The following is a 27,280-nucleotide window of genomic DNA, read 5'->3' as shown; positions in this document are numbered from 1 at the left end:
TACACAAAACCGGAAATAATGCTAAATATTTGTTATCAATTTTATTAAATTCACATGTACTTTAGTTTCATAGAAGAACAACATGCTCAACAAACCAAAATTTGACCTAATTTTTGGTGAATTACCTGAATTACTAAAGAAATGTAAAAAATGTGCAATTACGATGCCATTAAGAATTTTGCATGGAAATCGCATTACATTTCATGGACTGAAGGTGTAACAGATTGCGAGTACGATGAGATTTTTTTGAGTTCTCTGAGCGGTTCCAAACTCTTCATGTGTTGGTGAATGGAAAATAATAAATTTACCGGAATTTTAGTAATTTTTATCTAATTATTTCGGTAAGTTTACAATTACTTAAATATTAATTAGGGTCAAATGATAGTCAATTTAGTGCTAAATACTAATTACTTTCATTTTAATTTTTTTACAGCACCTTTTTACAACAAAAGAGATGGTTCTTCAAGTCGTCAAATTTCGACATCATTTTCGTCAAAGATTTTCCCCTCTGTCAAATTTCCTAGTATGCAAATTCACAACATCGCCCCCACCACCACCACCGCCCCCATCGTCCCCTCCTTCTTCCGGTCATTTCATCACGACACCAATTTTCTACGTGAACGCGCAACCACACATTGGTCACTTGTACACCTCCGTTGTTGCAGATACTTATCATCGATACCGGAAATTACAGAGGCCAACGGAAGGAGAGGGTGGATTACCTCCAATTTTCTCCACTGGGACGGACGAGCATGGAATGAAAATTGAAAAGGCTGCAAAAAAGGAAGGTCTCCCCGATGGAAAGACGATCCTACATTGTGACAAAGTTTCAAAAAGCTTTAGAGACATGACACAACAGTTTAGTATTGATTGCACAGATTTTGTGAGAACAACGGAACCCAGACATTTCAAAGCGGTGTCACATTTTTGGGTGAGTGGTAAAATAAATATGAATGATAAGTTGAAATTAGCAGATTTTTAAGTATTTATTCGCTCTGGGAATTTATTTTAAAATTCTGGACGACGAATTTGTAGAGGAGGGAATTGTCAATTTTTTAGAAATGTACACTCCAGATTTTGACGCTTTTTGAAGGAGGAGATCTCAAGGTTAAGCAGCCTTCAGAAAAATTGGAACTGATTGAAACTAGGTTAAAAAACTCACCGCTATTCAACTCACTGACTACAAATTTGTCGTTCAGAATTTTAAGATAAATTCCCAAAGAGGAGAAATGATTGAAAATGTGCTGATTTTGGCGACGAGTCCTAAGTACATTAAAATATTTAAATCTTGTATTTTAGGAAAAGTTACACGATCAGGGTCACATTTACAAGAGCGAGTATCAAGGCTGGTATTCTATCGCGGACGAGGCTTTCATTCCCGAGTCGAATTTAATCGAGAAAGTGGATGGGAAAGGGGGAACAATCAAAGTTTCCGAGGAAAGTGGTCACCCCGTCGAGTGGACGAAGGAAGAAAATTACATTTTCAAGCTGACTAAATTCCTACCCGATGTTTCCCATTGGATTAAAACTTGTATGTGCACCGGATTAATAATTAACTGAATTTTGGTTAATTAACTTTGGTCTAATTGAATATTTCCTGAATTAAATTTTATCCAGGTAATCCCATCAAGCCGGAAAAATTTGCGGACATATTGCTCCGTTGGATTGACGAGGGGTTCGAAGATCTTTCCGTGTCCAGGCCAAAATCACGGCTGAGTTGGGGAATTCCCGTCCCGAAGGATGACACTCAAGTAATTTACGTCTGGTTGGACGCACTCGTGAATTATCTCACGGTTGCTGGCTATCCCGATAAATTAAATCAGTGGCCACCCACGTTACAAGTTGTGGGCAAGGATATTATCAAGTGAGGGGCAACTATTAGAGTTAAATTTTTATTAATAATTCACATAGGATTCGATGACTTATGGTCAAAATAGTCAAAATCTGCGCGTTTTTAATCATTGTTCAGCTCTGGGAATATACTTATTTTAAAATTCTGAATGACAAATTTGTAGAGCAGAGGTTTTTGCCAATTTTTTAAAAATATACACTCCAGATTTTTACAGTCTTTGAGGAGTGAATTTCAACTCGAAGAAGTCTTCAGAAAAATTGGAACTTATCGAAACTGGTTTAAAAACTCATCGCCTTTCCATAAATTGACTTGATGACTGGAAATTTGTCGTCCAGAATTTTAATATAAGTTCCCAGATCCGAGAGATGATTAAAAATATGCTGATTTTGACAATTTTAATGAGTTATCAAGTGATATGAATGTTAATAATTTCAATAATTACTTTTCCTCCCCAGATTTCATGGCATTTATTGGCCCGCATTTTTAATGGCGGCCGGATTAGAGCCCCCGAAAGAAATTTTGTGCCACTCCCATTGGACCATAGATGGAAAAAAGATGTCGAAATCGTTAGGAAATGTAGTCGACCCGTTCGAACTGGGAAAAACGTATGGGACCGATGGCCTCCGATACTTCCTTTTGAGGGAAGGAACTCCCCAATCCGATGCAAGTTAGTTGTCCATCCATCTATTTGCAAAAACTTGTTGATAACCTAGTCATGTTTTTGCACCTCAGATTTCACCGAGGAAAAAATGCGACGAATGCTCAACGCCGAATTAGCGGATACATTTGGAAATTTACTGAGTCGTTGTAGCGGAAAGTTGGTAAATCCTGGGCAAAAATGGCCGGACTGGGACCACCAAAATTTTCCAGATGCTCTCGGTCAACACGGAACTGCTCTTAAAGAATCGTTAGAATCACTGCCTGGTAAATTGATAGTAAAAACTTTCCAATCCTGTCAAAATAACGAGTTAACGTAGGACTCGTCACCAAAATCGTCAAAATCAAAACATTTTTAATCATTTCTCTGCTCTGGAAATTTATTTTAAAATTCTGGACAGCTAATTTGTAGTCCGCAAGTTAATTAATAGAATTACAGTAAGTTTTTTATCCAGATTCGATGAGTTCCAATTTTTCTGAAGGTTTCTTAAAAACTTCAGATCTCTTTCAAAAGTCTGGAGTGTATGTTTTTTTTAATTGGCAACTGCTTGCTCAGCCTTACGAATTTGTCATCCAGAATTTTAAGATAAATTCCCAGAGCCGAGAAATAATCAAAAACGTGCTGACTTTGATAATTTTGGCGATGAGTCCTACGTTTACTAACCATTTTTACTAATTGTTATTTAGACAAGGTGGAGACGAGTTACAACGAGTTTATTTTCTATCGCGGTCTCGAGCACATAATGACAACCATCCGCTTAGCCAATCTGTACGTGGAGGATACAAAACCATGGGCATTGGCGAAAACGGCTCCCTCCGACCCCGTCCTATTGTCCATGCTCAGCTTGGTCTTTGAAACGCTAAGAATTACTTCCATCCTCACATTTCCAGTCATGCCTAATTTGTCCTCTAGTGTACTCGGTATGTACATACATACATCAATATGATTTATTTCTATCCTACACTGTTAAAATTCTGGTAGAGTCAGATATCTACTCCGTACTGGTATTGATTTGGTAATAATTTCCTACCCGATTGGTAGTAGTTTGTTTCTCAGAAGTAAATTTTTCAGCAGCACAACATTGCTAAATGGTAATGACTTATTACCGTGCCGGTGGTGGTAGAGTCATATATAAACTCCGATTAGTAATGATTTAATACCAGTTTTCTAACAGTGTATTTCTCCAAATTACACATTTGTTTAACGCTTTCTTTGTCTTTCAGATCGCCTTAACGTCGCCCCCACCGAGAGGAATTGGGCATCCTTAAAAAACTTTATATGGGAGAAACAAGAAGCTTCTGACAGATCGTTGGGCCCCGTGCATAACGTGCTTTATAAAAGAATTAGACTATAAGTTAATTAGGTAGTTGTTTATCTAGTCATATTTTTAGCCTTAATTTATTTGATGAGTCAGACTGAATAATTTTTATGATTCATAAATCAATAAATTTTGCAGGCACAAGATGATCATTTTGTTAACGTAGGACTGGCTGACTCATTGTCAAAATCAGTACTTTTTAATCATTTCTCGGCTCTGGGAATTTATTTTAAAATTCTGGACAAATTTTTAGTCAGTGAGTTGATTAATGGAATGGCGTTGAGTTTTTGAGCTAGTTTCGACGAATTCCAATTTTTCTGAAGGATTCTTAAATTTGAGATCTCCTCCTTCAAAAAGTGTCAAAATCTGGAGTGTACATATATTTTTTTTAAATTGACAATTCCCTGCTCTACAAATTTGTCGTCCATAATTTTATAATAAATTCCCAGAGCCAATAAATGATGAAAAATTTGTTGATTTTTGCGACTAGTCGTCTATCCCTATATAATTATTTCCATTCCAATCTTATTAGCATTGTCTGAGGTCTAGTCTACAAAAACACAGTCGCTTCGTTTGACTAAATTTATCCCAATTTTTACGCATTATGGATTTCCAACTATGTAAACTGTATGTCTCTCTCCTTGTAAAGGAAATCCTAACAAATCCGTGCCAAACTCCAGATGCATTAATTACAGCGTAAAATTAGGCTTAAAATTAAAAGTTTGTTGACATCATGATACATACAATACGAGCAATTAGTTTAATCCGTGTCATTATCCTCCTCGTATTCGTATGGATTAAAACGCCATTCTTCTTTAATGACACATAACAGGAAATGAGATGCTAATAACTCACCAACCGTGTTCATATTATTATGAATCCGAGGGAGCTACTGGAGAGAACGATTATTTGTTCCATTTTCATTCTAATGATCCAACCCTGCATATCACAATCTAACATTTTCATGTGAATAATCTTGTCAAAATTTCCTGAAAATTGTCCCCTGAAAAAAAAAATATGTGTATTACAACGCTGAAGGGAGGGTGCTACTTTGCAGCCACGGTTCACATTGTAAGTCGCGTCAATTATTCATTAGTTCCGACTGCAGAATAATAACTATGTATTTATTTATAATAACTTATTTATTTCCAGGCAGATGCACTCTTTCTCTTTTGGACCTTCATTTTCGACATCATCCACGTCAACAAATTGTGGTGGTATGGTCCCGTGGATGATGATGTTAGTAAATATTTGTTGTAAATTTGTACTTTAAAGGTTCCATTAACGTTGATGACTCATGGCCAAAATCGTTAAAATCTGCACATTAAGCAAATTATTTCTCGGGTGTAGGCATTTATTTTAAAATTCTGGACGACAAATTTGTAGAGAAGGTAGTTGCCATTTTCTTTAAATGTTTCCAGTCCAGATTTTGACACTTTTTGAAGGAAGAGATCTCAAGTTTAAGAAGCCTTCAGAAAAATTGGAACTCATCGAAACCGCCACGGCGGAATCACAATCAACCGAAAAACTCTCCACCATTCCATAAATCATTGATATAATGTCGTCCAGAATTTTAAAATAAATTTCCAGAGATGAAAAATACGCCCTACTTCGAATTTTTCTGAAGGTTTCTTAAACTTGAAATCTCCTTCAAAAATAGTCAAAATCTGGAGTGTACATTTTTTTTTAATTGTCAACGATCTTCTCTAGAAATTCGTCGGCCAGCATTTTAGGATTTTAATGATAACTTTTCTGTTTACAGCCTAACCTGACCTGGTACTTTGTCATGATTGGAATCTACATTGTTGCCGCAATTTTGCTCGGATTCGTCATTTTTCGAGGAATTGAAGTCGTACGAAATCATCTAACTAATTAACTATCCAAATCTCCAAAACCTCATCAATTTCTAATTATGTATTTATCCAGGAGGAAACTCGCATCATCCTGGTCGCCGCTGGAATTTTCCTGATTCTCCAAATCATCGCATTTATCACGACGTGGTGTTGGTGGTACCCAATCCCTCCCCTGGAGGACCCCTTCGGCCTCTTGGAATCTTCCCGAATTGGACGCTTCGTCGTCCGCACGTTTGCCACGATCGGTTACATGATCGTCCTCGCATTTTACGTTCGCCACCTCAGGATTAAACTCGAGTTGGAGGAGAGACACGCCGTCTTTGGGTATCGAAAACCACGCCCAGTTGTGTAAACATTTTGAACAAATCAATCTTGTTAATGTCAAGAAATTTCTTAAAATAAATTATTAAAAAAATAACTTGACTAAATCTCAAAAATTAGGTTGCAAGTTATCAAAATAATTGTCATTTTAAATTAAACTCAATAAGTTAACCGCATATAAAGCAATTAAATAATCATCAAATTAAGTACATACTTAATTAATCCCACAAATAGCATGATTTTTCAAAGATTCACGCTTGTCCGTTAGGAAAATAAGTTATTTTAAACTATAACTTAAAAACAGAAATGTGCAAAATTGTCAAAATAATTGCCATTTTAAACTCAATAAGTTAATTGTGCATTTATAACAATTAAATAATCACCTCCATTGCTTAATTGATCCCACAAACGGCATGATTTTTGTGTGAATGAAATATGCAGCCTATGATTACGATCTCTCACCCTGTCATTTGCTTTGCTTGCAGGCAGTGATTCTCGTTTCAGGGTTAATCTGCAAAGTCGTATTATAATTCTTCTTTTTTGCAAGCTTACATATTCCTATTCAACAATATCCTTTGTGCATCATCAGATCACAAAGTCAAAGTGATTGTTACCTCGATTTCGCTATATGCATGCATATGCACACCCAAACAAACCAACGACTAAAACCAAGTCAGTAAAAAAAGTAAGTGTGCCCACAACAACGCAAAGATCACCTTCTTCTTACTTGAATATTCGCATCTCTGACCAAGTAACGAAGAAACGAAACCTTGCTCGACGTAGGTAGTTAGTTAGTAAACCAACCTTTGTAAAAGTGTGTCACTAGATTTTTCTAATCATTTTAATCCCTTCGTCTCTCCTTCGCCTTTGGTTCATTGCAGAAAAGTGGGGAAAAAATGAGATAAAATACGGCTTCTGGGATTTTGTGAAGCGAAAGTTTTCATAAAAATTGAGGTAAAGTGAATTACATTTCGCATCAAATGATGGAGTTGTTTCGTGATTACGTACGACGACCAAATTGAGACGGGTTTCCAAAACTGAGAATAATTGCTGCTAGTGAACAATAATAGAAATAAAAGTGGAAATAGATAATTTCATTGTGAAGGTGTGATAATCAAAAAATAATAATCAAAACATAATAATCGGCAAAAAAAGCATGGCTAAATCGAGGTGTTGCAGTTTGGAGTCTGCCGTCCTATTTGGTTCCTGTGCTTTTACGGTAGGAAATTTTATGAAATTTCATGAAAATTGAAAAAGTGCAGAAAATTGAATGCGAATTTTACATGAGTTTTAATAAAATCTGAATAGTTTGATACCCTCCTGAAACTCTGGGACTTATCATTTTCCGTCATTCTTATCGGATATAATTGGAACAAATATGGGAATTTGGTAAGGTTTGGAGTCGTTCATTTTTTTAACTAATTTTTATTAAGAATTAAATTAGTAGATTTTAAATAGAATTACTTACAGCTCCGACAACTTCATAATTTACTGAATATTTAAGTTCCCTAAATTTCCAATTTTCAATTTATTTCAGGTGGTACGACCCCAAGTAATTTCTGCCTTTTTTGCGTCAGTCTACTGCACGTTTTCCCTCATCCTTGCCTTCTTCTTGTTTAAAGGAATTTTTAAGGTAAGCTGGCTCAATTCATTTGCTAATTTTTCCTAAGGCTCAGTTTTTCTCAAGTACTCACTAAAATTCGAAGTCATGGGGTAGATGAGACAGCTCAACTCTCCCAGTGGCGTAATTCCGTACGCCCGCAAACCAATTTTTGGGATTAAAATTTAAATAATTTTAAAACCAAATAAACATTATTTTGAGCATGCTATTCAAGTTTAATCAAAATTGGATAATTTTTATTTTTCAAATTTTCAAGTAACTGGCTTACGACACTTAATTTCCTGCCATTTAGGCTTCTAGATTTTTTTATACATGCGCCACGTAAGAGCCTGTTATAAGTTTTCTGATTTTTTGAAATTTGAAGTTTAAAAAACGTTTTCAATTCCCGATGTCAATTTTTTTATACCCTATTCTACAAAGTCAAAGGCATCTATTTTCAGAAATTTGACCTCGGGAAATGAAAACGTTTTGCGCAAATTGATCATCAATTTAGCAGAATTTAGCACTCTTTTTACAAATTTCAAAAAATTGGAAAATTTTGATGCATAAATTAGATCCTAATGAAAATAGGAATACAATGATATAGGACAGTATATAGTTTTGATGAATGGTTTATTCGCAATTTGAGAGAAAAAATCAAAAAAACGAAATTGAAAATTTGCCATAATTTCGCCAAAAATTGAAATTTCGAAAAATGGGGTTGGGGTAATATTTTTCATCCCATACAGAATTAGTGTAAAAAGTTTGAGTGCGATCGGAGATTTTGATGCGCTATCCATCGGAGTACTTGAGAAAAACTGCTACCTAATTTACCCAAAAATTTAGTTCAGAGGTTGGGAAAATACTGGGTCAAAATATGTAGGGTATTTTGACCCCCGTGCCTCCCGGATTTCCGGAATTGTTACACCCACAAAAAGGCGAGAATCTGCATCGAGAATACAGCAATCATACGACAATACAGGATTTTTGAAGAAATTGACTTTTTGTCGGGGTAAAAATGCATTGTTTTCACGATTTTCTAAAAATAAAGTATTTTTCCAGCGATGAAAAGTTAATTTCTTTGCAAAAACCTGTATTTTCGCATGATTTCTGTCTTCTCGACGTAGAGTTTCGTCTTTTTGTGGGTGTTCCAACCCACAAAAACGGAGCCTAAAATCCTGTCCATTTTCACAAATTATTTTCCCACCTCTGCAAATTTAATTTACACAATTTACCCTTACCTTCTTTTACTATCCCCAGAAACTTCCCGGCGTCATAAAACTGGGCGCCATCTTCGTCCTTGTCTTGCGCCTGTGGGAATGCGCCGGCTCCCTGGTTTCCTGGGATGACGCTTCCATGCTGGGAATTGCTGGGTCCACGCCACAAGTCCGGGACGAGTTTGGGGTCTACCGAGCCGCCAAAATTGGCCGGTTCATCGTCGTCAATTCCACCGCGGCGGTATTCGTAGGCCTACTTTTCGCCTATTACAGAAGCCTGCTCCCACCCTCCAGTCGGAATCATAGAAGACACCCGCATCGCCATCAGCAGAATGGAGATGCAAAAATTAATAGGAATTCAAACTCTCCCTTGTCAATTTAGTTCGTGAGGCTTTAATTAATTAATTAATTAGTATTATTAATTAATTAGCACTAATTAATTAACTAATTAATTAATTAGTGTTAATTAGGTAGGATTACGAATTTAATAGGATAGGATACTCATCTTATGGACGAACTGGACTAATTTTAATTTATTACGCTTAACCAGTAACGCTTTTAAAGAGTTATTAACGTACGACTCATCACCAAAATCAGCACATTTTTAATCATTTCTCGCCTCTGGGAATTTATTTAAAAATTCTGGACGACAAATTTGTAGAGTCAATTTAAAAAAAAATGTACACTCCAGATTTTGACACTTTTTGAAGGAGGAGATCCCAAGTTTAAGAAGCCTTCAGAAAAACTGGAACTCGTCGAAACTGGCTTGAAAAACTCGGCGTCATTCCATTAATCAACTCACTGACTGCAAATTTGTCGCCCAGAATTTTAAAATAAATTCCCAGAGGAGAGAAATGATTAAAAATGTGTCGATTTTTACGATGAGTCATCCCGTCCTACGCTAAGACGAAAAATTTTCTGTTTTGTAATAAAAAGAAGTACATATATTTTTATATTAAACGAAATTGTCGTCCTTAATTGTCACGTCATGTCACACACCCAAAAAAAAAGCTGTCAATCAACTCGGACAGAAAAGAAGAAGCCAATAAAAGATTAGATTTCAGATTCTCCTCCCGTAACACACATGCCTTTTTTAAACCCAATTTTGCCAACCGGATTTCTTACCTCGTGTTCCAATTTTACAGAAAAATATTTATAAATAGAAGCTACATTTCCACCTTAATTTTTTGACCACTAACATCAATACATTTATGTACATATGTATTTCAGATCAAAGATCATACATAAATTTCCACCCGTAACACGCATGATTTTTTAAACCGAAACGGCCTTCTTTCTCTCCAACTTCGTTCGTTCCAATTTTACCAAAAAACAGAAACAGAAGCTCATTTACCGAACCCTAATTTTCTGACCCACCCACATTCACAAAACATTTACATATCTGCATAAAAATACGATTGTTTTCCGTCCTACCAATAAATACGTCTCTTCACAACAATTAACAATCGAGCTGCGGGGGACGGAAGATGCTGACGCGCCGTGTGTGTCATTCTCTTTTTTTTCTATCTAATTACAATCACAATAGAAATATTTACATACATCTCGTCTTGTTCGACAGAATTTTAATCATTCTTTTTTTATCCAATTCATGTAAAAAAATTAGTTCATCCCTCCCTCTCTACGCATGCAAATTACCAATCAATCGATGATGCCGAATCAATCAATAAAAACCTATCAGTACAGCTTTGCTCAGCCCGAACCAGGATTGATTAGTAAACCCATGTTTGTCAGAATGTTATACTATTTTTCACTAATTTTTGCATTAACTAACGTCAGTTGGTAGTATTACTTGGTACCAAATACCACGAACAGTGGAGGCTGTTTCTATAAAAATTTCGAAGTTTAACCCTCCAAAATTCGAATCCTAAGTTATTTTTTGACTCCTCACTAAATTTTAGCTGAATATATAAATTTTTAGAAATCGGTATGGGTACCCCACTGGTGAGTTTTTGTTCGTCTTTGACTTCATATAATTTCATGAGAAGCCATTAAGTATCACCGTTCCGAATTTCAGCTTTTTTGCGACAAGTTCAAAATCGGTATGGGTCACCCCAACGGATTCCGGAATATAAAAATTTTATCAATTTCAATTCATATTCTTTCATTAGGGGCCATAAGCAGCCTTTATACCAAATTTCAGCTCGATTGGATGATTTTGAAAAATCGGTATAGGTCACCCGCTCGGGTACCTCCGGTTGACAAATTTTCCAATTTCACTTCATATTCTTTCATTAGGAGCCATTAGCAACCTCTATGCCAAATTTCAGCTCTCTAGAACAATTTTGAAACTTTGGTGCATAATACTCTACCCACTCCGATGACCCCCACCGGTCCAAAACTTTTCTGATCGAACCCATCTTCGAACTCGGTCGTTGCATTGCCCAGATGCATGTCTGTACAAAATTTGGTCCAAATCGGTCAACTCGCTCGAGAGTTATCGAAAGACAGACGGACGGACAGACGGACGGACAGACGGACGGACATGACAATTACATAAGCCCTGGTTCGGGATAAAAATACAACGGTTCATCATCCTTCACAATGCATCCTTTTACTCTTCACTGCACTTGGTTTAGTCTGAAGATGTCTTTGTGTGAGGTGAAGGAAAAAGTGCAGTACATTTAATTTGACCATGAAATCAACTTGGTCAACAGACTAACGGGTGGACCCATTTTAATCCTAATCGAATCTGTGGGACGGGACAATCCAATGTAAACGGGAGGGACGCTTAGGGTTAGTAGCATTATCACTGACTGAGAATGGAGGTCTCCCAGCTTATGCGATCCGATTTTGAGCAAATTAGTGGAAATCGATTACAAATTTATTTAATTAGTATGAAATTTGCGAAAGACATGATTTCCCAATGGGCGCGTTTGGCAGGAATTTTTGCATCCCAAGAGGAAAAAACGTCCAGTAAATTTGGCAAGTGTAAAATTTTTCGACTTTACAGCGCGTTTTTTCCTCTTCGGATGCAAGTGTCTCTGCCAAACGTGCCCATTGGGAGATCGTTTTTTTCGCAAATTTCATCCTAACTAAATTTGGGATGTGATTGCGAAATTATAGTGCCAATCAATGATACATAAATGTGATTAGGATGAAATTCTCAGAAACGCGATCCGTTTCGTAAAGATATTTGCATCCGAAGAGGAAAAAACGTCCAGTAAATTTGGAAAGTGTCAAATTGGTCAACTTTCGGATGCGTTTTCTCCTCTTGGGATGCAAATATCCCTGCCAAACGTGCCCATTGGAAGATCACTTCTTTGCAAATTTCATCCTAATTAAATTTGCCATCGATTCCCATAAATTTGCTCAAAATCGGATCGCACACGCTGGGAGACCTCCATCCCTAAGCTGTGACCAACTTGCGGAGGAAGAAGACGACGCATTTAATAACTAACTTAACAAGCCAGCTCTTTCTACCAAGTGTCAAGGTGTTGTTATTGTTCGTGGATCTGGTCAGGTGAGGGGGGATGAGATGAGATGAGATGCAATCTATGCTGTATATATGTAAGCGAGGAGATGACCAAATGAACCAAAACTTGTCGGGTTACTGTTACCTCTCTTCTTATGCATATTACTTATTCGCATCTCTTTCTTAAATGCGAGGCGTTTTGCCAAATGCCAAACAAATCCCGTTCTTACAAAGAGTTCACGGCAGCCAAGCCAGCTACAAGCATTTCATTTCGTTTGCACTATTCTGATCCGGTCTCAATTTCCTAATCTTGAAATGAAGGTCGTCTTAGACGTCGTCGTAGTGTGAAGAATTTAAAAATTTCCGGAAATCTTTTTAAAAAATCTGGGCAAAAATAAGAGTAAAAGTACAAAAGCCAAAAAATGTGTGTAGAATTTTGTTGGTGTTTATGCATTCATAAAGTCTCATTTCGAGGAGCTTGCTATTTCTTTGCCAGTATTCATAGCGTAAGTGAAATAAATAAAAATTTGATACAAATTAAAATTTAAAAAAAAATCATAAAATTTCGAAATGTAAATTTGATTAATATTTTAAAACTAGTATGATGGGGTCCGCCGCTTATTAAACTTGGTCATGACGAACGTCCTCCTCAGAACGTATTTCATGGACAGTAGAAAAACGGATTTGGAAATCACGGTAAAATTTCATAAAAACTATTTTACAAAACATAAAAATAAAATAAATCCAAAATTCCCAGGTTTCCGAAGACAGCATTGACCTTCTCGCCAAATCCATGTACTATTTGGCCACCACGGTCACTGCGCTACTAATATTCAGAGCAGTAGAAAAGGTATTAAGCAAATAATTCCTGGAAATTTTTCATCCTAACTCGAAATTATTTTTGCATGCAGGAATGGCGTCAATTAATGCAGTGGACGGGCGTTATATTTTTGACGATAGAAGTGGTCGCCCTCGCCATGTATTTCGTCCTCCATCCCAACTCGTACAACTCGGCGAATTGCATCGCCACCCTGTCCGCTCGGGTCGTCTTTGTCTTCTTCTACGTCATTTCAATGGTAAATACATACATACTTTTCCCCATGAAAAATAAATCATTCATGTCCACTAATTTCTAATCTTGGACCACTACTGTTCAGCAAACTTCAATTAATATAAGCTCGAAAAATTTTCTGAGAGGTTATTTAGAGTGCTAATTTGATGTTATCTGCCATTCATTCAACGCATACACATAATATTAATGGATATAAACAATATCTAAGTAATAAAAATAAGTTAATTTTGTCCAAATTTTTAAAAAATGGTGGCAAAGTTAGTCACCAAATTTTTTTTCTAGTTTAGTATGATCTTGATTAATTTGAGTCTATGTAATTTTGACTAACTTTGCCACCATTTTTTAAAATTTTGGTAAAATCAACTTTGTATGTAATTAGGATTAGGTACATAGTTTTTGGCAATTTGGACCTAATTCAAAATAAAGAGTTTCCTCGTTTTCCACTAAAATTTGTGTGTAATGCAAATTAATAAAATAATCTGCCAGGAAACCTTTCATATTTTTTGAAGACTATTAATAAATTTTGTCCACTAATTTCTACTCATTTTAAAATTCTGTAGGTCCTCTACATCCGCCAACTCTCCCGTGAAGAGGCTGAATCCGAATGGAAGTTTCAACAATCCGAGTGGGAACCTCGCTTCCTAGGATTGGGGTCCTCTCCAGGGGGCATGATTTCCAATGGGGGTCGCATCGCGGGAAATTTGTCGGGTTTCGGGACCCTCGGCTTTGGTGAAAACACGATAAAATGGTTAGAAGCGGAAAAAGTGATTCCGCACCCGCTCCTGATTAACGGCGGTGGCGCCAGTGATTTGCAACATGATATAATTCCGCAAAATAACAAGGCCTTCAATAAGGAAGCCACTCCCGGAAATAATAACGATGGAAAATTCGAAGTGCGATACGAAGTTTGTAAAAGTACTAAAAAATTCTAATCTAATTAATTAACGAGTTTAAATAGAATAATAAACTTTACTTGCTTCCTGAAATCAATAAGAAATCTAATTTATTTACTCCTCTTTCACACTGCATACTCAATTCCTCTCTGCCAAATAATTTGCCAACGTGCCAATTACTAATTTGCATACAAATACATAACATATCTGCAATGCATGCATTAATAAAGCTGTCATTCTGTCGTAATAATGCATGCAAATTTATCGCGTAAAAGAACTACGGGATTCATTTCATACACATCATCACAACTTACAGATGCATTTACTGTATTTACCATGTCTCATTGGGAATAAAGGGTTAAACCTTTTACACCATTTGCTACGTGGAATCTCAACTTGTTTATCCAGCCACCCTACTTACTACTTATTACATCCGCACTTACATACGTTCCCCACATTGATCCTAAATACAAAAAGCCCATATAAAGTGAATCCTTAAGAGAGAACAACCTCTCTTTATACGTACATATGTAATGTACCTACAAGTACTTATTACACCAATGAAATTCGTATTTACAAGACCAACACCATGCCATGAGTAGAGAGACAGACAACAACCAGATTTTTCTTTTTAAAACGCATGTAGCAATACATATGATACGACCAACCACTTCTTGACAGGATGATGGCTAATAAATAAATTGAATAATCCTTTGAATAATCCCATCTCTCCTTTAAAAATACTCATTTTCCCAAGAAATCTATCAATAGTCCAATTTTAAACTGAAAACGATAATACTCACCACCACATTACATATGACAATTAGATTAGTGTATTTAATCATATACGGCTGCATACTAATGTGGGCCATGTAATCTACTTAAACTACATCATCAATTATCAGTGTGTTTGTTATATGAAGATGACTATATGTACAGCCTCGTCCGCTGGATTACTTGCGAACCATTTATTTAACTCTTGTGTACTAAATTATTTATAAAGTGGAACCAAGGACATCGTTGTCTGACTCCGCCTAAATAGCTTCAGAACATTTCGTCTTCCTGAAAAAAGGAAGAAACCCACCAAAGAGATGAAAATTTTAGCATAGAACATTTCCTACTTTAGTGAAAGTGTGTAAAGTTTACACTGTAAACCATGTGGGCAAGAGAAACGTGGCTTTCTCCCAAAAGAACCACCGAGTTTTAGGAAGTGAAAGTAAACACCCGGGTATTTAGACAGTCCCTAAATAAATTAAGTTTTAGTTTAGTACCCATTACAAAAATAAGGAAGGATGACCTGTTGTGGGGTGTGCAGCTCGCTCCGAGGGGCCGCCTATTATGTAACTTCTGTCCAAATTGTAAGCCATGTTCTTGTACATACTGGGGGACCTCAGACACACGAAAAAATCGTCGCTTAAAACTTCGCTTCGTTTTTCGCTTACCTCCTGATAAGCGAGCTCTGGGGCAAGCGAACAGAAACTCAACTCAGAATTGGGGTTAGGGTCGGTTAGCTACAATCGGAACAAAATTTTGAAATTTTCATAATTTTGGCCATGTTATCGATAAGCGAAAAATGAAGCGAAATTCTAAGCGACGATTTTTTCGTGTGTCTGAGGTCCCCCACTAATTTACAAACTAAAGCCAGAAATTAATAATTTCCCCTCATTTTTCACTTTCACAGTTTATCGGACTCTACCTCTTTAACAATTGGGTCGTAATGTCAGTCATTAAAGGATTACATGCCGACTACTTTGAAGACGTAAGGACAAAATTAATGAATAAATTGATTCATGAGTTTCGCTAATGCCGTTTCACAACTTAAATTCTTTACATGGCTAAATTGTCCTCATGAACGACCTAGATTATTTCAAATTGCTCGCAATTTTTGACATTTTTTGGTCAGAATGACAATGGAATTGGGTACCTGACAATAAACAAGATGCAAAGTTTTTGATGCTAAATTTGCGAATTTGGAGCTGCGTAAGCTTCGCATAAATGATTCAATGTGTTTTCTGGGCAAAAATTCGCATCGTTCATAAACTTCGTAAACTTATGCGATGTTTACGAATAAAAGAAACTACCGTGAATCCTTATTAATTGATTATTTTAAACATTTACATAATTGACGTCCTATTTATTGCAGAGTCGGAAACAAATCTTGTACCCAATTTTGCTCGTGTATATCACACTTTTCGTCCTCTTGGGCTGCATCAATTTCCTCGCAGTGCAAAACGTACGAAAAAATTTAACACAACAATATTTACTTTGCAAAAATATTTCGCTAATTACTGAATTATTTCGTTCAGGAATCGGGGAAAGTTATGCAGTGGACGACACGATTGTTACTAGTTCTCCAACTTTTAGAACTTGGATCTCACCTCGTGCTCGGAATCTATCTTCCCGACGAGGAAAACGATGATGCTGACATGACCAGGACGTATCATTTGCAGAGATTTATCGCCTCGTTGGTCGGCTCCTTGATATATTTCGTCGTTCTACTTAAATACAGGTGACTAATTAAGCAGCCACACTAAAAGTGTAACCCTCTGATTTGATTGAAATTTCGAAATTATGTGGTCCATGTCAATACAACTAACGTTTCTTGAGGCAGTTTGTGCGATGGTCAGAATTTGGCAAAATATTTGAGGTTAAAGTTGAAAAACGGGCGATTTTTACCAGGCGGAGGAAGCTAACTCAGCTTCCATTCTCTTCATGTGCTAAAAATTGCACATTTTTCAACGTTGACCTCAAATATTTTGGCAAATTCTTCTGACCATTGCACAAACTGCCTCAAGAAACGTTAGTTGTATTGACATGGACCACACAATTTCAAAATGTCAACCAAATCAGATGGTTACACTTCACACCATCGAATTGTGAGAATAAAAGTCTCCGAGCGTATGCTATCCTATTTTTGGCAAACTTGTGTCAATCGATAACAAATTTAATATTACCAGCAGGGGTTTACGCTATCTTTTAAATACTTGAGTATTAAGTTTTTTCTTAAAAATATGCAACCTGGCGTCCAACTTTCTCTACATGTGGAATTAATTTACCTCCTCGATTTATGCAACTTTTTACCTGAAATTATAGCTTTAAAGAAATTACAAATATGTATGTAGTGCAATGACAATTGACAATGGAGGTCTCCCAGCGTATGGGATCCGATTTAGAGCAAATTAGTGTGAATCGATCAATAATTTAGTTAGTATGAAATTTGGGAAAGACGCGATCTCCGAATTGGCACATTTGGCCGAGATATTTGCATCCGAAGAAGAGAAAACGCATCCTATAGTCCACAAATTGTACACTTTCCAAATTTACTGCGCCTTTTCTCCTCCTCGGATGCAAATATCTCGGCCATACGTGCCCATTGGGAGATTGTGTCTTTTGCAAATTTCATACTATCAAATTTTTTATCAATTACCACTAATTTGCTCAAAATCGGATCCCATACGCTGGGAGACCTCCATTGCAAATTAGTGGATACAAGATTTTCATGGAAGCATGTACATCATAATTTACAAGTATTAAATCCACTAATTAATTATTAATTATTCTAGCCGAGCCCTCGTCAACGGCACGTATCCGAGTCGCAAGGAGAAGAAGAACTTTGAGATTGAGGATCGCTACTACGACCCTCCAAAAGTCCCTCGTGAAAATGAAGACAATAAGAAAAACAAGAACAAAAAGGCCAAAAAGAACAAGCAGGACAAACCCACCATCGAGATCGAAGAATCCGCCACCCTTCGACCCTCCGCTCCCCCGCCGACGCCGGGACCCTCGCAAAACGAGGAGGACTACGAGGACATCGACTCCGACGGCAAAGAACCCGAATACATCGACGCAGAGTGTGACGAGGACGTGTCAAATAATCAAAATATTTACGTCGCTGGGCCCGATAAGAAAAATTTGAGGTTGTAATTCCACCAGAAGAATAGTTCAATGCAAGTTTTGTCGCATTCCAAAAAAAGATAACGACTGAGATGATGCTATAACGATTTTTTGGTTTAAATTTCTGACAATGTACTCAGAATTTTATGATTTTGTAACATAATCTAGTGCAGTTTTACGATGTTTGCTGCATTTTATTGATTTAGCGTTAAAGGAGTCGAAATATGACTAGGAGGAGATGACTGATGTCTAAAATTGTCAAAATTAATTAACATATTTTTAATCATTTCTCTGTTCTGGGAATTTATTTTAAAATTCTGGACGAAACATTTATAGTCGGTGAGTTGATTGATGGAATGGCGTTGAGGTTTTTGAGCCTGTTTCGACGAGTTCCAATTTTCTCTGAAGGCTTCTTAAACTTGAGATCTCCTCCTTCAAAAAGTGTCAAAATCTGGAGTGCACATTTTTAAAAATTGGCAACCACTCGCTCTACAAATTTCTCGTCCAGAATTTTAAAATAAATTCCCAGAGGCGAGAAATGATTAAAAAACGATTCTGATGATTTTGGCGATGAGGCATCGAGTCCTGGACATAAAAATATTCTGAATTTTACTGCCTATATGTAAATGTTCATGTAATTAAGAAAACGCTTACTTAAATAATTCCGATATGTTAAGTTATTGTTAAAATATTGTTCATTTTATAACTGGAAAATATGAATTGTCCGAAAATCAATCCAATATGTTTCCAATAAAAAACCAGTTTTATATGAAGGAAGTAGCCAACAAATTGTGCAACCAATAATACGCAATACCAGATCAATACTCGTGATGCCACGCTACAAGATCAGTGGCCGCGGAAGCGTGGGGTAATGTCGCCTCGGTTATTCGATGTCTCCATCATCTCCCCATGTTATATAAACGCCTTCCCCCCTATCCTACACTGTTAATGTCCCCACGCCTTCCGCGGTCACTGCACCAGATACGAGATAGATACACCTGCTCCTCGCATGAGGTAAAAGGATCCCATAAAAGCCATAAATACCAAATCAAATCAGAGATGAATCTCCATCAATATCAATTACGAGACATGGACATGAACCGTATGTACGTGTGCGGTTATGGATTCACGCCAACCTGCATAACATAACCCACTTTCTCTCCTCGGCCCATCATCCAAATTGAGAAAGTCGGGAGAAAGCACAGATTCCACTTTTTTTTACCATCAGTCCAACATAACAAGTAATTTACATACTCAACTAATTTTGTCCGCATCGGGAAACATTTTTTCGTTAAATAATGTGAAATGCAAAGTTTAGATAGAAAAGGAGGGAGTGTTATAATTACAATTACTTCAAATCAAATCTTTAACTGCATATTTATTATTGTACCCTTCAAAAAATTTCACTAACGGCGTCACAATTTAGAGAAAAATTTCGTTTTTCCATAATTTTTTAAAATTTGTGGATGGATCTCCCCGGCATAAAAATAAGTCAGAATAAGAGACAAGAGTAATGTCTTTCATGGATTCCTATACTTTGGATTAGCGTGAGAGAGTAAATCGAGGATGCAAAAAAATGTTGCTTATGATGCTTTCTCCTCCAACTAACCAACCTGGCATCCAAGTCCAGTCCAGTCTCCGCTACAATGCCGACTGCACATAACAACAAACCGAATTCGGCTTGATTTCGAAATTCATACATAAAAATACAGCCATATTTTCATAGCTGATTAAAATCCTGTAACGTTGCATATTTGCTTTCTCCTCTAACCTGACATCCAAATTCGGACTGATTTCGAAATACAGCTATTCATATTTTCATATCGTTTTAAATAAAAGTCGCCTTTTTACCCATGGAGAATACAATTTCAAGAGTGAAGTCCTTCATAAAACGGTTGTGGAACTCTGGGCGGATATCGCTGCATGCAACGTGTCTCTTAACGTCAGCCTATTTCGTGGTATGCATAAAAACATAAAAATCTATTATAAAGTTTCGATTTCAAAACTTTTCATAAAAAAAACGTTTGGAAATTTAAGCAAGACGGATTTGTCACGGTGGTAGATTCGCTTTTCATCCGATTAACCTCCTCCTCACTGTTACAGCAAAACGTATGCACCTCATTCAGATATTAATTACACACTTATTAATTACTTATTAATTTCAAATTTATTAATTATTATTCATAAAATGTCATCCACAGGACACAAGTTGGCGTCTCTGGGATGGATTCATTCTTCTAACGCTGGGCTACATGTGTGTCCTTGGGTTAGAAAATGTACGTAAATATTTCCATGAAAATTTTGTATCTATCTACTAATCTGCATACTAACAATGGAGGTCTCCCAGCGGGTGCGATCAGATTTTGAGAAACTAAGTGTGAATCGATCACAAATTTGATTAGTATGAAATTTGCGAAAGACACGATCCCCCAATCCGAGATATTTCCATCCGAAGAGGAGAAAACACGCAGTAAAGTTGGAAAGTGTACATTTTTCGACTTTAGGGCACGTTTTCTCCTCTTCGGATGCACATATCTCTGCGAAACGTAGCGCATATTGGAAAAATAGAATTTGTTTAAAAATTCGGATTTTGGGCAAAAACGGATTAAAAATTGAATGAGTAAGGAGCTACTTTTATAAAACGAACTGATTTTTTTTTCAAAATTATGTGTCACAAATTTAAATCTTCCATTATGTACATCTAACTTGCAAAGTGGTAAATATCAATCTGCCTTAAATATTTTAAATGGCGTTAATCAATACAAATTTCATCATTCAATCCTTCACTAATCCTAAATGAAGGAGGAAACGATGCGTCCTAAAGTCGATAAATTTTACACTTTCCAAATTTACTGTATGTTTTCTCCTCTTCGGATGCAAATATGTCTGTCAAACGTGGGAGACCGTGTCCTTTACAATTTTGCAAAAGATACATTTTTTTCAAATGGATTTTGTTAATGAATTCGGATTTCGGACACGAACGGATAAAAAATTGAATGAGTAAGGAGCTACTTTCATAAAAATCAAGAGAATTTTTGTCCAAAATTAGCAAGTGTGTCACAAAAAACCTCAACCGTTTAATCTAACGTGAAAATTATGATATCCAATTTACTTCAAATATTTTAAATGGTGTTGATCAATATAAATTCAATCCTTTACAAAATTACATAGGGACACGTTCTAACATTTTACAGTTTCCAAAATTTACTTTGCGTTTTCTCCTCTTGGGATGAAAATATGTCTGCCAAACGTGCCAATTGGGAGATCGTGTCTTTCGCAAATTTCATCCTAATTAAATTTGTGATCGATTCCGACACTAATTTGCTCAAAATCGGATCGCATACTATTCCTTTCAGACTCTTCATCCACCCAAAAGAGCTTTGGATCAAGCAAGTCCGACGTCGAAAAAAGGCGTCCACGCACGACGTCCAAGAATTACGTTAGCCGAGTCAGCCGAATTATCCTATTAGGGAGTTTGCATGAATGTTTCCGTGGACCCTGATCGTGACGTAGAACCGTAGATTTTTATACTACGTCGACGTTGCGTTGTGACAGTTTGCAAATTGACGTCCGTGTCGTAAACCGTAACGTAAAATCGCATCTTTTTTGTACGTTTCACGGTTACGGAATTATAGTTTGCAATTCCCCAAATAAATAAACCGTTGCAAACGAAATGTAGCAAAGGGGTGAAAACACACGGAATTGTCTTTGTGGCACGCCCACAACGTCTTTCAGCACTTTCCCGTCATTGTCTCACATTACCCCACGTCTCATTTTGCCCCGCTTTGACACCCCACCCGCGTAGTTCAACCGTACACGCCCATACCTTTCAATAAACACCCCACATGACAAAAGTCATTTTTCGACATTCGACACCTCCCACACGGTCATGGAGTCGTCGCACGTCGAAATGATGGCGATTTCTGAAATCCCCGCCAAAAAATACGTCTAAGACGGTGACAACAAAAAATTCGACAATTTTCGACTTTGGCGTCGTCTACACGGTCACACGGTCATCTCACGTCGAAATTGTGGCGATTTCTGAAATTCCCGTTCAAAAATACGTCTAAAACGGCGGAAACAAAAAAATTCGACACGTTTGACCGTTGGCGTCATCACCGTGGCGCCGTGACCTTACGACCTACAACGCCCATCTTCGAACTCATCCCGTCCCCAAAAATTAGAAACACATTGGCGAAAACCGGATGTCGAAATTCGAATCCGTTCTAAAGCTATCGTGGATACGGACGGACGGACGGACGGACGGACGGACAGACAAGACATTTCCATAAAGGGGTTTTCACCCCTTAATAAATACGTAATTACGTATGTTTTCTTCCAATTTTTACTCCTAGTTTTGAATTATTTTAGAATTATCAACAAAAATTTTTGTTGATGCAAATTTTAAAATTAAATATGTATCACCTTACTCGAAAGAACTTGAGGGCGTTATTTCTTCCAGGAGTTATTTCATTCCCAGATTAAGCGAGATTTACGAAATTGAGAAGGTACCACGTCCGACGAAATTTCAAAACCCTTCCCAGCATTAACCTGACGGAGATAAGCGACCTCCCACACTTTTCATTTTCAAGCTTTTTTTAAAAAGATTGTGTTTCATTAAATCCGAGTTGCATTTAGAAAATTTGTTAACTAATTAATTTCAACCATTTCAGTCCTTCTTCCACATCTTTCTAATTACTAATTAATGCCAATTATAAAATCGTTAAGAAAAGTCCAGGGATTAGTTTATCTTAATTAACATTAATAAATTCATCTGCAAAATGCACCGATTTTACTCTCCGTTTTGGGTGCAAATATTGCAAATTTCATACTAGTTAAATTTTTGATCGATTGAGACTACTTTGTTCGAAAACTGTAAGAATATGTGCGTTAGGAGACCTCCATTGTTAGTCAATCTAACACTGGGGAGGTGTGAGATGGCTATCGCCAATTTATCCCGATTGGAAAATTGGAAAATTGTTCACGCTCAGAAATAAGCGGATCCATATGTTTTGGGGTTTTCCAAAATGTGAATGTTTACGCCAGTTACGGAATTTGAAAAAATCTGAATTTTCAAAACGCTGTCACTTTTCGAATTTGAACCAATTTTGTAGAAATGGTTGAGTCCGTAGAACGTCCGTGAAAATTAGTTTTTCACGTTGATTTTTAAACGTAGCGACAGAGAAAACATCGTAAATACGTGAAAAATTACGGATGTCTTACTACGGGTCACGTTGGGTGTTTTTATGCAAACTGTCGCCCTCCGCAACGTGAAGACGTGAAAAATTTCCGTGAAAAGCTACGGAATCACGTTGCTACGTCACGGAAATTTTTTACGGAAGTATACATGCAAACTCCCTAATATTTAACACCAGTTTATTTTATTTTGGCGTAGAAGTCCCTTATGTTAAATAATAGGATAATTCGGCTTCTCGGCTAATATAATTCTTGGACGTCGTGCCTGGACGCTTTTTTTCGACGTCGGACTTGCTTGATCCAAAGCTCTTTTCGGTGGATCGAGAGTCTGAAAGGAATAGTACCCTTTGGAAAAATTTGGAAAATTTATCCTTTAACGTCATTGGATATCAGATTTATAAATCTGGTTTGAGATCTCCCAGAGAAAAGTGGATAAGCCTCCTAAAGGAGACCTAGAAGACTCAACTCCATAAGGCTGCGTAAGCCACGTTAACAGCCAATCGCAGGAAAGGATGAGGTTTTCGGACTTTTTCACCATAACCTCTCAGTTTTTTCGGCTTCTTAAACAATCGAAAATATACATTTGTTTCGATTTTGGCGTACAAACTATACATTTTACTGCATTTTTGATAAACTCAGACTCCGAAAATTAAAAGAACATCAAATTAAAAATATTTAATTTAACAAATTTTCTGATTGGCTGGCCACGGGAGGGTGGGGTCGAAAACCTCGTCCCCCTTGGTTATTGGTCAATTTGGCTCTCAATGTGGCTTATGCACTCTTATTACTCTACATCTTCTATATGAATGTATGTTCAATGGAGATCTCCATTTCTCACAATGCGATGGTGTGAAGTGTGACCCTCCGATTTAGTTGAAATTTTGAAATTACGTGGTCCAAGTCAATACACACAACGTTTCTTGAGGCAGTTTGTGCAATGGTCAGAATTTGGCAAAATATTTGAGGTTAAAGTTGAAAAACGGGCGATTTTTACCAGGCGGAGAAAGCAAACTCAACTTCCATTCCCTTCCCTTGCTAAAAATCGCATGTTTTTAACTTTGTCCTCAAATATTTTGCCAAATTCTGACCATCGCACCATTGAACATAGAAGATGTAGAGTAATAAGAGTGCATAAGCCACATTGAGAGCCAAATTGACCAATAACCAAGGGGGACGAGGTTTTCGACCCCACCCTCCCGTGGCCAGCCAATCAGAAAATTTGTTAAATTAAATATTTTTAATTTGATGTTCTTTTAATTTTCGGAGTCTGAGTTTATCAAAAATGCAGTAAAATGTATAGTTTGTACGCCAAAATCGAAACAAATGTATATTTTCGATTGTTTAAGAAGCCGAAAAAACTGAGAGGTTATGGTGAAAAAGTCCGAAAACCTCGTCCTTTCCTGCGATTGGCTGTTAACGTGGCTTACGCAGCCTTATGGAGTTGAGTCTTCTAGGTCTCCTTTAGGAGGCTTATCCACTTTTCTCTGCCATCGCACAAATTGGCTCAAGAAACGTTGGTTGTATTGACTTGGACCACGTAATTTCAAAATTTCAACCAAATCGGAGGGTCACACTTCACACCATTGCATTGTCAATAATTTCACGTCCATCCATCCAGGGACGCCTCAACCTGGTCCGCTGGCCCACCTTGCTCCTCTTCATTTACAAAGTTGTCGAATACTTTGTGGAACAAGTGTTTCGACAACTGCGCGATAAAAACAACCCAAGCGCGACCTATTCCGCGCTCAACTCGCCGCACTCGCACCGCTTCGAGTGGACGGGTCACTTCCTCATCCCGTCCCTCCATATCGTTTCCGTCACCCTGTTTTTATACCGGTTCGTCAACAAATACAACTACAGCGGTCCCCACCGCTTTAAACAGCTCGCCAAATTTGTTCCCCTCGCTAATAAATCGGGGTCCCGCCGGCGGGCCGCGATTCGGCGGGGAGAATATAGTTACCATAAGGATTCCAGTACTGCCTCGCTGATCGAGCAGCCCCCACCCCCGCCGCCGCCGTCCCCACCGTCCCAACCGGAAGCGGAAATTCAAATGACGACGACGAAGCGGAAGAATAATAAATTGACAAGAAAATTGGTCACGACGACGTCCTTCCATTTGAAAGATAATGACGAAGAAATGCAGTTATGCGGCCAAAGTGGGGATGAGGAGGAAGATGATGATGAAGGAGACGCACGTGTTCGTCTGTTAGAATTTGATGATCGGGATGAGGAGTAGGAAATTTTGTGTGATTTTGAAAATATGAATTGACCAGATTTTTGCAAGTTTTAGTCCAATTTGACATGTTGAAGAGCGATAAAAGCTAAAATTTTAATTTAATTTTTAATTATGAATGTGAAACGGTATGAATTGGTCACATTTTCCCAAGATTTTAATCTCCTTGCCATGATGAAGAGTATGTCGTAGAACTTAATTTTAATATATTTTTTAATGTGATCACAAATGTTTTTAGGAAATTTTCAGCCAAATTTTGATTTATTTATCTCATTTACTTTAGAAAGCACATCCTTTAATTTTTTAATTTAATTAATTGGTAACGGCGTTCCACTTAATTGACCTGTAAGATAAGTGAATAAAATTCGTTTGAAATTATGTATACGACTAAAATTATGCACCTAATCTCCAATTATTTCTGATAACCCACCCTCTTATATTTTCGGGTGGCGGAGACGCCTTCCGCCGAAAAGACGGCGTTCATTCCTCCAGCCGTGAATTCTCGAACGGTTTGGGACTTTTTGCCGTCCAATTGTTGGACCTGGATGAGTTTGCTGGTCCCTTCCTTGGTGAAGATGGTCTATGTGCAAATAAATATATGCACATTTTGGATACACTGACCACGAGAAATCTGCTAATTTCTATGTATCTACCTTGCATTGCCTGTTGTCCGCAGTGGTCTCGTCAAATTCCTTGCCAAGCTCGAAACTGATTTCCATATTTTTCAGCTCGGACAAAGTCTTCAAGGTGTACTTGCCACCAGCCTCGGAAATCTCAATGGAGGGCTTGACCATGGCACCTGAACAACAATTTTACCAATGTTACCAAAATTTACCAAAATTTACCAAAATTTACCAACTAATTCTATAAATTTTACCAATTTTTCCAACAAATTTTATAAAATCCTGAAAATCCTGAATCTCGACAAATTTTATCAACCAGTTTTACCAATTTTACCATCGAATTTTACCAATTTTACAAACTAGTTTTACCAATTGTACCAAAATTTACCAAATTTCTACCACCCAATTTTATAGAATTACGGAAAAATAAATTACTTACCAGCTTCTCTATGAGCATCCGAAACCCCGACGGTCTTAAGGTAAGTGTCCCACTCGGCGTCGTTGGGGTCAGAGATGAGATCGTACTTGCCAATGATGGACATTTTCGCGACGGATAAGTTTCCAGGAAATTTATTTAAGAGACGAGAACAAGCTTCAAACTGCAACTGAGGACGAAACCTGCCCGGCGGAACGGTTTTATACCCTCGAGAGGTGAGAGACCTTTAGTCACACGACGGCCATCATGATTAATTTGCATATGTACAGTTTACATAGGAGGAGTCCAGGAGAAAGTCCATAAAAAAGTGTGCTGATATGCATGATAACTGCATCTCGTTGTTGATAAGTACTTATCCAATCAGAGGGTTGATTGATGTCTTTAGTTCGGGGTATTTTTTTCTGACTCGTAGTGACCGATGATGCCTGCCTGCCAGGAAATTACGGGATAACTAAAAAGATAATCTATTTTACGATTTGTTTGTAGTGTGGTAGGTTTGGTCACTATTTTAATTCAGCGAAAATCTAATACAGACAGTGGCCGCGGAAGGGTGGACAACGGTTTTTCAATGTCCGCATCATCTCCCCATGTTAAATAAACCTCTCCCTCCCCCATCCCTCAATGTTACTTTCCCCAGATGTCCCCACAGCTTCCGCGGCCACTGAATACTTGCACAAGTAT

The 27,280-nt window shown here is 37.4% G+C and overlaps 7 protein-coding genes across 10 annotated transcripts; 6 read left to right on the top strand and 1 right to left on the bottom strand.

The window, feature by feature from the left end:
- The first annotated feature begins 216 nt into the window (after positions 1-216).
- LOC110855914 (methionine--tRNA ligase, mitochondrial) lies at positions 217-3,977 on the top strand. Its single transcript, XM_022104331.2, has 8 exons — positions 217-341; positions 434-931; positions 1,300-1,531; positions 1,618-1,864; positions 2,308-2,519; positions 2,585-2,776; positions 3,197-3,430; positions 3,734-3,977. Exons 2-8 carry the CDS (start codon positions 455-457, stop codon positions 3,862-3,864), a joined length of 1,725 nt encoding a protein of 574 aa, XP_021960023.1. The 5' UTR covers positions 217-341; positions 434-454; the 3' UTR covers positions 3,865-3,977.
- Positions 3,978-4,288: 311 nt separating this feature from the next.
- Positions 4,289-6,118, top strand: LOC110856018. Its single transcript, XM_022104459.2, has 4 exons — positions 4,289-4,899; positions 4,981-5,067; positions 5,591-5,680; positions 5,755-6,118. The coding sequence occupies exons 1-4, from the start codon at positions 4,846-4,848 to the stop codon at positions 6,031-6,033; spliced, it is 510 nt and encodes a 169-aa protein (XP_021960151.1). The 5' UTR covers positions 4,289-4,845; the 3' UTR covers positions 6,034-6,118.
- Positions 6,119-6,648: 530 nt separating this feature from the next.
- On the top strand, positions 6,649-9,523 carry LOC110856072. Of its 2 annotated transcripts, XM_035856767.1 has the most exons (5): positions 6,649-7,221; positions 7,311-7,391; positions 7,540-7,635; positions 8,449-8,614; positions 8,863-9,523. In XM_035856767.1, the coding sequence occupies exons 1-5, from the start codon at positions 7,159-7,161 to the stop codon at positions 8,949-8,951; spliced, it is 495 nt and encodes a 164-aa protein (XP_035712660.1). In that variant the 5' UTR covers positions 6,649-7,158; the 3' UTR covers positions 8,952-9,523. The 2 variants fall into 2 exon arrangements, with proteins under 2 accessions (XP_035712660.1, XP_021960205.1); XM_022104513.2 differs by lacking the exon at positions 8,449-8,614 and having other exon boundaries at positions 6,669-7,221.
- Positions 9,524-12,380: 2,857 nt separating this feature from the next.
- Positions 12,381-14,314, top strand: LOC110855961. The gene is made up of 5 exons (XM_022104399.2): positions 12,381-12,758; positions 12,853-12,948; positions 13,010-13,102; positions 13,164-13,328; positions 13,885-14,314. The coding sequence occupies exons 1-5, from the start codon at positions 12,675-12,677 to the stop codon at positions 14,254-14,256; spliced, it is 810 nt and encodes a 269-aa protein (XP_021960091.1). The 5' UTR covers positions 12,381-12,674; the 3' UTR covers positions 14,257-14,314.
- Positions 14,315-14,724: 410 nt separating this feature from the next.
- LOC110855903 lies at positions 14,725-18,888 on the top strand. 3 transcript variants are annotated; one of them, XR_004836169.1, is made up of 6 exons: positions 14,725-15,575; positions 15,899-15,976; positions 16,361-16,450; positions 16,524-16,726; positions 17,781-18,368; positions 18,687-18,888. XR_004836169.1 is itself a non-coding variant. In XM_022104312.2 (6 exons), the coding sequence occupies exons 1-6, from the start codon at positions 15,510-15,512 to the stop codon at positions 18,715-18,717; spliced, it is 822 nt and encodes a 273-aa protein (XP_021960004.1). In that variant the 5' UTR covers positions 14,725-15,509; the 3' UTR covers positions 18,718-18,888. The 3 variants fall into 3 exon arrangements, 2 of the variants coding, with proteins under 2 accessions (XP_021960004.1, XP_021960005.1); XM_022104312.2 differs by having other exon boundaries at positions 17,781-18,134; XM_022104313.2 differs by having other exon boundaries at positions 17,781-18,888.
- Positions 18,889-19,756: 868 nt separating this feature from the next.
- LOC118437591 lies at positions 19,757-25,644 on the top strand. The gene is made up of 4 exons (XM_035856757.1): positions 19,757-20,069; positions 20,149-20,220; positions 20,313-20,387; positions 24,926-25,644. Exons 1-4 carry the CDS (start codon positions 19,965-19,967, stop codon positions 25,541-25,543), a joined length of 870 nt encoding a protein of 289 aa, XP_035712650.1. The 5' UTR covers positions 19,757-19,964; the 3' UTR covers positions 25,544-25,644.
- Positions 25,645-25,771: 127 nt separating this feature from the next.
- On the bottom strand, positions 25,772-26,787 carry LOC110855978 (fatty acid-binding protein, liver). Its single transcript, XM_022104418.2, has 4 exons — positions 26,603-26,787; positions 26,194-26,339; positions 25,971-26,120; positions 25,772-25,883 (listed from the first exon to the last, which is right to left on the bottom strand). Exons 1-4 carry the CDS (start codon positions 26,703-26,705, stop codon positions 25,875-25,877), a joined length of 408 nt encoding a protein of 135 aa, XP_021960110.1. The 5' UTR covers positions 26,706-26,787; the 3' UTR covers positions 25,772-25,874.
- Between the last annotated feature and the right edge of the window lie 493 nt (positions 26,788-27,280).

Source organism: Folsomia candida, unplaced genomic scaffold (genome assembly GCF_002217175.1).
Source record: "Folsomia candida strain VU population unplaced genomic scaffold, ASM221717v1 Fcan01_Sc014, whole genome shotgun sequence".
Classification (NCBI taxonomy): Eukaryota; Metazoa; Arthropoda; class Collembola; order Entomobryomorpha; family Isotomidae; genus Folsomia; species Folsomia candida.
The sequence above is the reverse complement of the archived record's forward strand: the minus strand, read 5'-3'. Positions and strand labels throughout refer to the sequence as shown.

Bases quoted from the DNA above. Each gene is read 5' to 3' on its own strand.
- LOC110855914 (XM_022104331.2), top strand. From the start codon at position 455: ATGGTTCTTCAAGTCGTCAAATTTCGACATCATTTTCGTCAAAGATTT. The intron at 1,865-2,307 runs GTGAGGGGCAAC...TTTCCTCCCCAG, and splicing joins GTGGGCAAGGATATTATCAA to ATTTCATGGCATTTATTGGC. The intron at 2,777-3,196 runs GTAAATTGATAG...ATTGTTATTTAG, and splicing joins ATCGTTAGAATCACTGCCTG to ACAAGGTGGAGACGAGTTAC.
- LOC118437591 (XM_035856757.1), top strand. From the start codon at position 19,965: ATGGAGAATACAATTTCAAGAGTGAAGTCCTTCATAAAACGGTTGTGG. The intron at 20,070-20,148 runs GTATGCATAAAA...TGGAAATTTAAG, and splicing joins TAACGTCAGCCTATTTCGTG to CAAGACGGATTTGTCACGGT. The intron at 20,388-24,925 runs GTACGTAAATAT...CCATCCATCCAG, and splicing joins GTGTCCTTGGGTTAGAAAAT to GGACGCCTCAACCTGGTCCG.
- LOC110855903 (XM_022104312.2), top strand. From the start codon at position 15,510: ATGACCTGTTGTGGGGTGTGCAGCTCGCTCCGAGGGGCCGCCTATTAT. The intron at 16,451-16,523 runs GTACGAAAAAAT...TATTTCGTTCAG, and splicing joins ATTTCCTCGCAGTGCAAAAC to GAATCGGGGAAAGTTATGCA. The intron at 18,135-18,686 runs GTTGTAATTCCA...TTTGGCGATGAG, and splicing joins CCCGATAAGAAAAATTTGAG to GCATCGAGTCCTGGACATAA.
- LOC110855978 (XM_022104418.2), bottom strand. From the start codon at position 26,705: ATGTCCATCATTGGCAAGTACGATCTCATCTCTGACCCCAACGACGCC. The intron at 26,340-26,602 runs GTAAGTAATTTA...ATTGTTGTTCAG, and splicing joins GGATGCTCATAGAGAAGCTG to GTGCCATGGTCAAGCCCTCC. The intron at 26,121-26,193 runs GTAGATACATAG...ATTTGCACATAG, and splicing joins CGGACAACAGGCAATGCAAG to ACCATCTTCACCAAGGAAGG.
- LOC110855961 (XM_022104399.2), top strand. From the start codon at position 12,675: ATGTGTGTAGAATTTTGTTGGTGTTTATGCATTCATAAAGTCTCATTT. The intron at 12,759-12,852 runs GTAAGTGAAATA...TTTTAAAACTAG, and splicing joins TCTTTGCCAGTATTCATAGC to TATGATGGGGTCCGCCGCTT. The intron at 12,949-13,009 runs GTAAAATTTCAT...CAAAATTCCCAG, and splicing joins AAACGGATTTGGAAATCACG to GTTTCCGAAGACAGCATTGA.
- LOC110856018 (XM_022104459.2), top strand. From the start codon at position 4,846: ATGTGTATTACAACGCTGAAGGGAGGGTGCTACTTTGCAGCCACGGTT. The intron at 4,900-4,980 runs GTAAGTCGCGTC...ATTTATTTCCAG, and splicing joins TTGCAGCCACGGTTCACATT to GCAGATGCACTCTTTCTCTT. The intron at 5,068-5,590 runs GTTAGTAAATAT...TTCTGTTTACAG, and splicing joins ATGGTCCCGTGGATGATGAT to CCTAACCTGACCTGGTACTT.
- LOC110856072 (XM_022104513.2), top strand. From the start codon at position 7,159: ATGGCTAAATCGAGGTGTTGCAGTTTGGAGTCTGCCGTCCTATTTGGT. The intron at 7,392-7,539 runs GTAAGGTTTGGA...AATTTATTTCAG, and splicing joins GGAACAAATATGGGAATTTG to GTGGTACGACCCCAAGTAAT. The intron at 7,636-8,862 runs GTAAGCTGGCTC...TACTATCCCCAG, and splicing joins TGTTTAAAGGAATTTTTAAG to AAACTTCCCGGCGTCATAAA.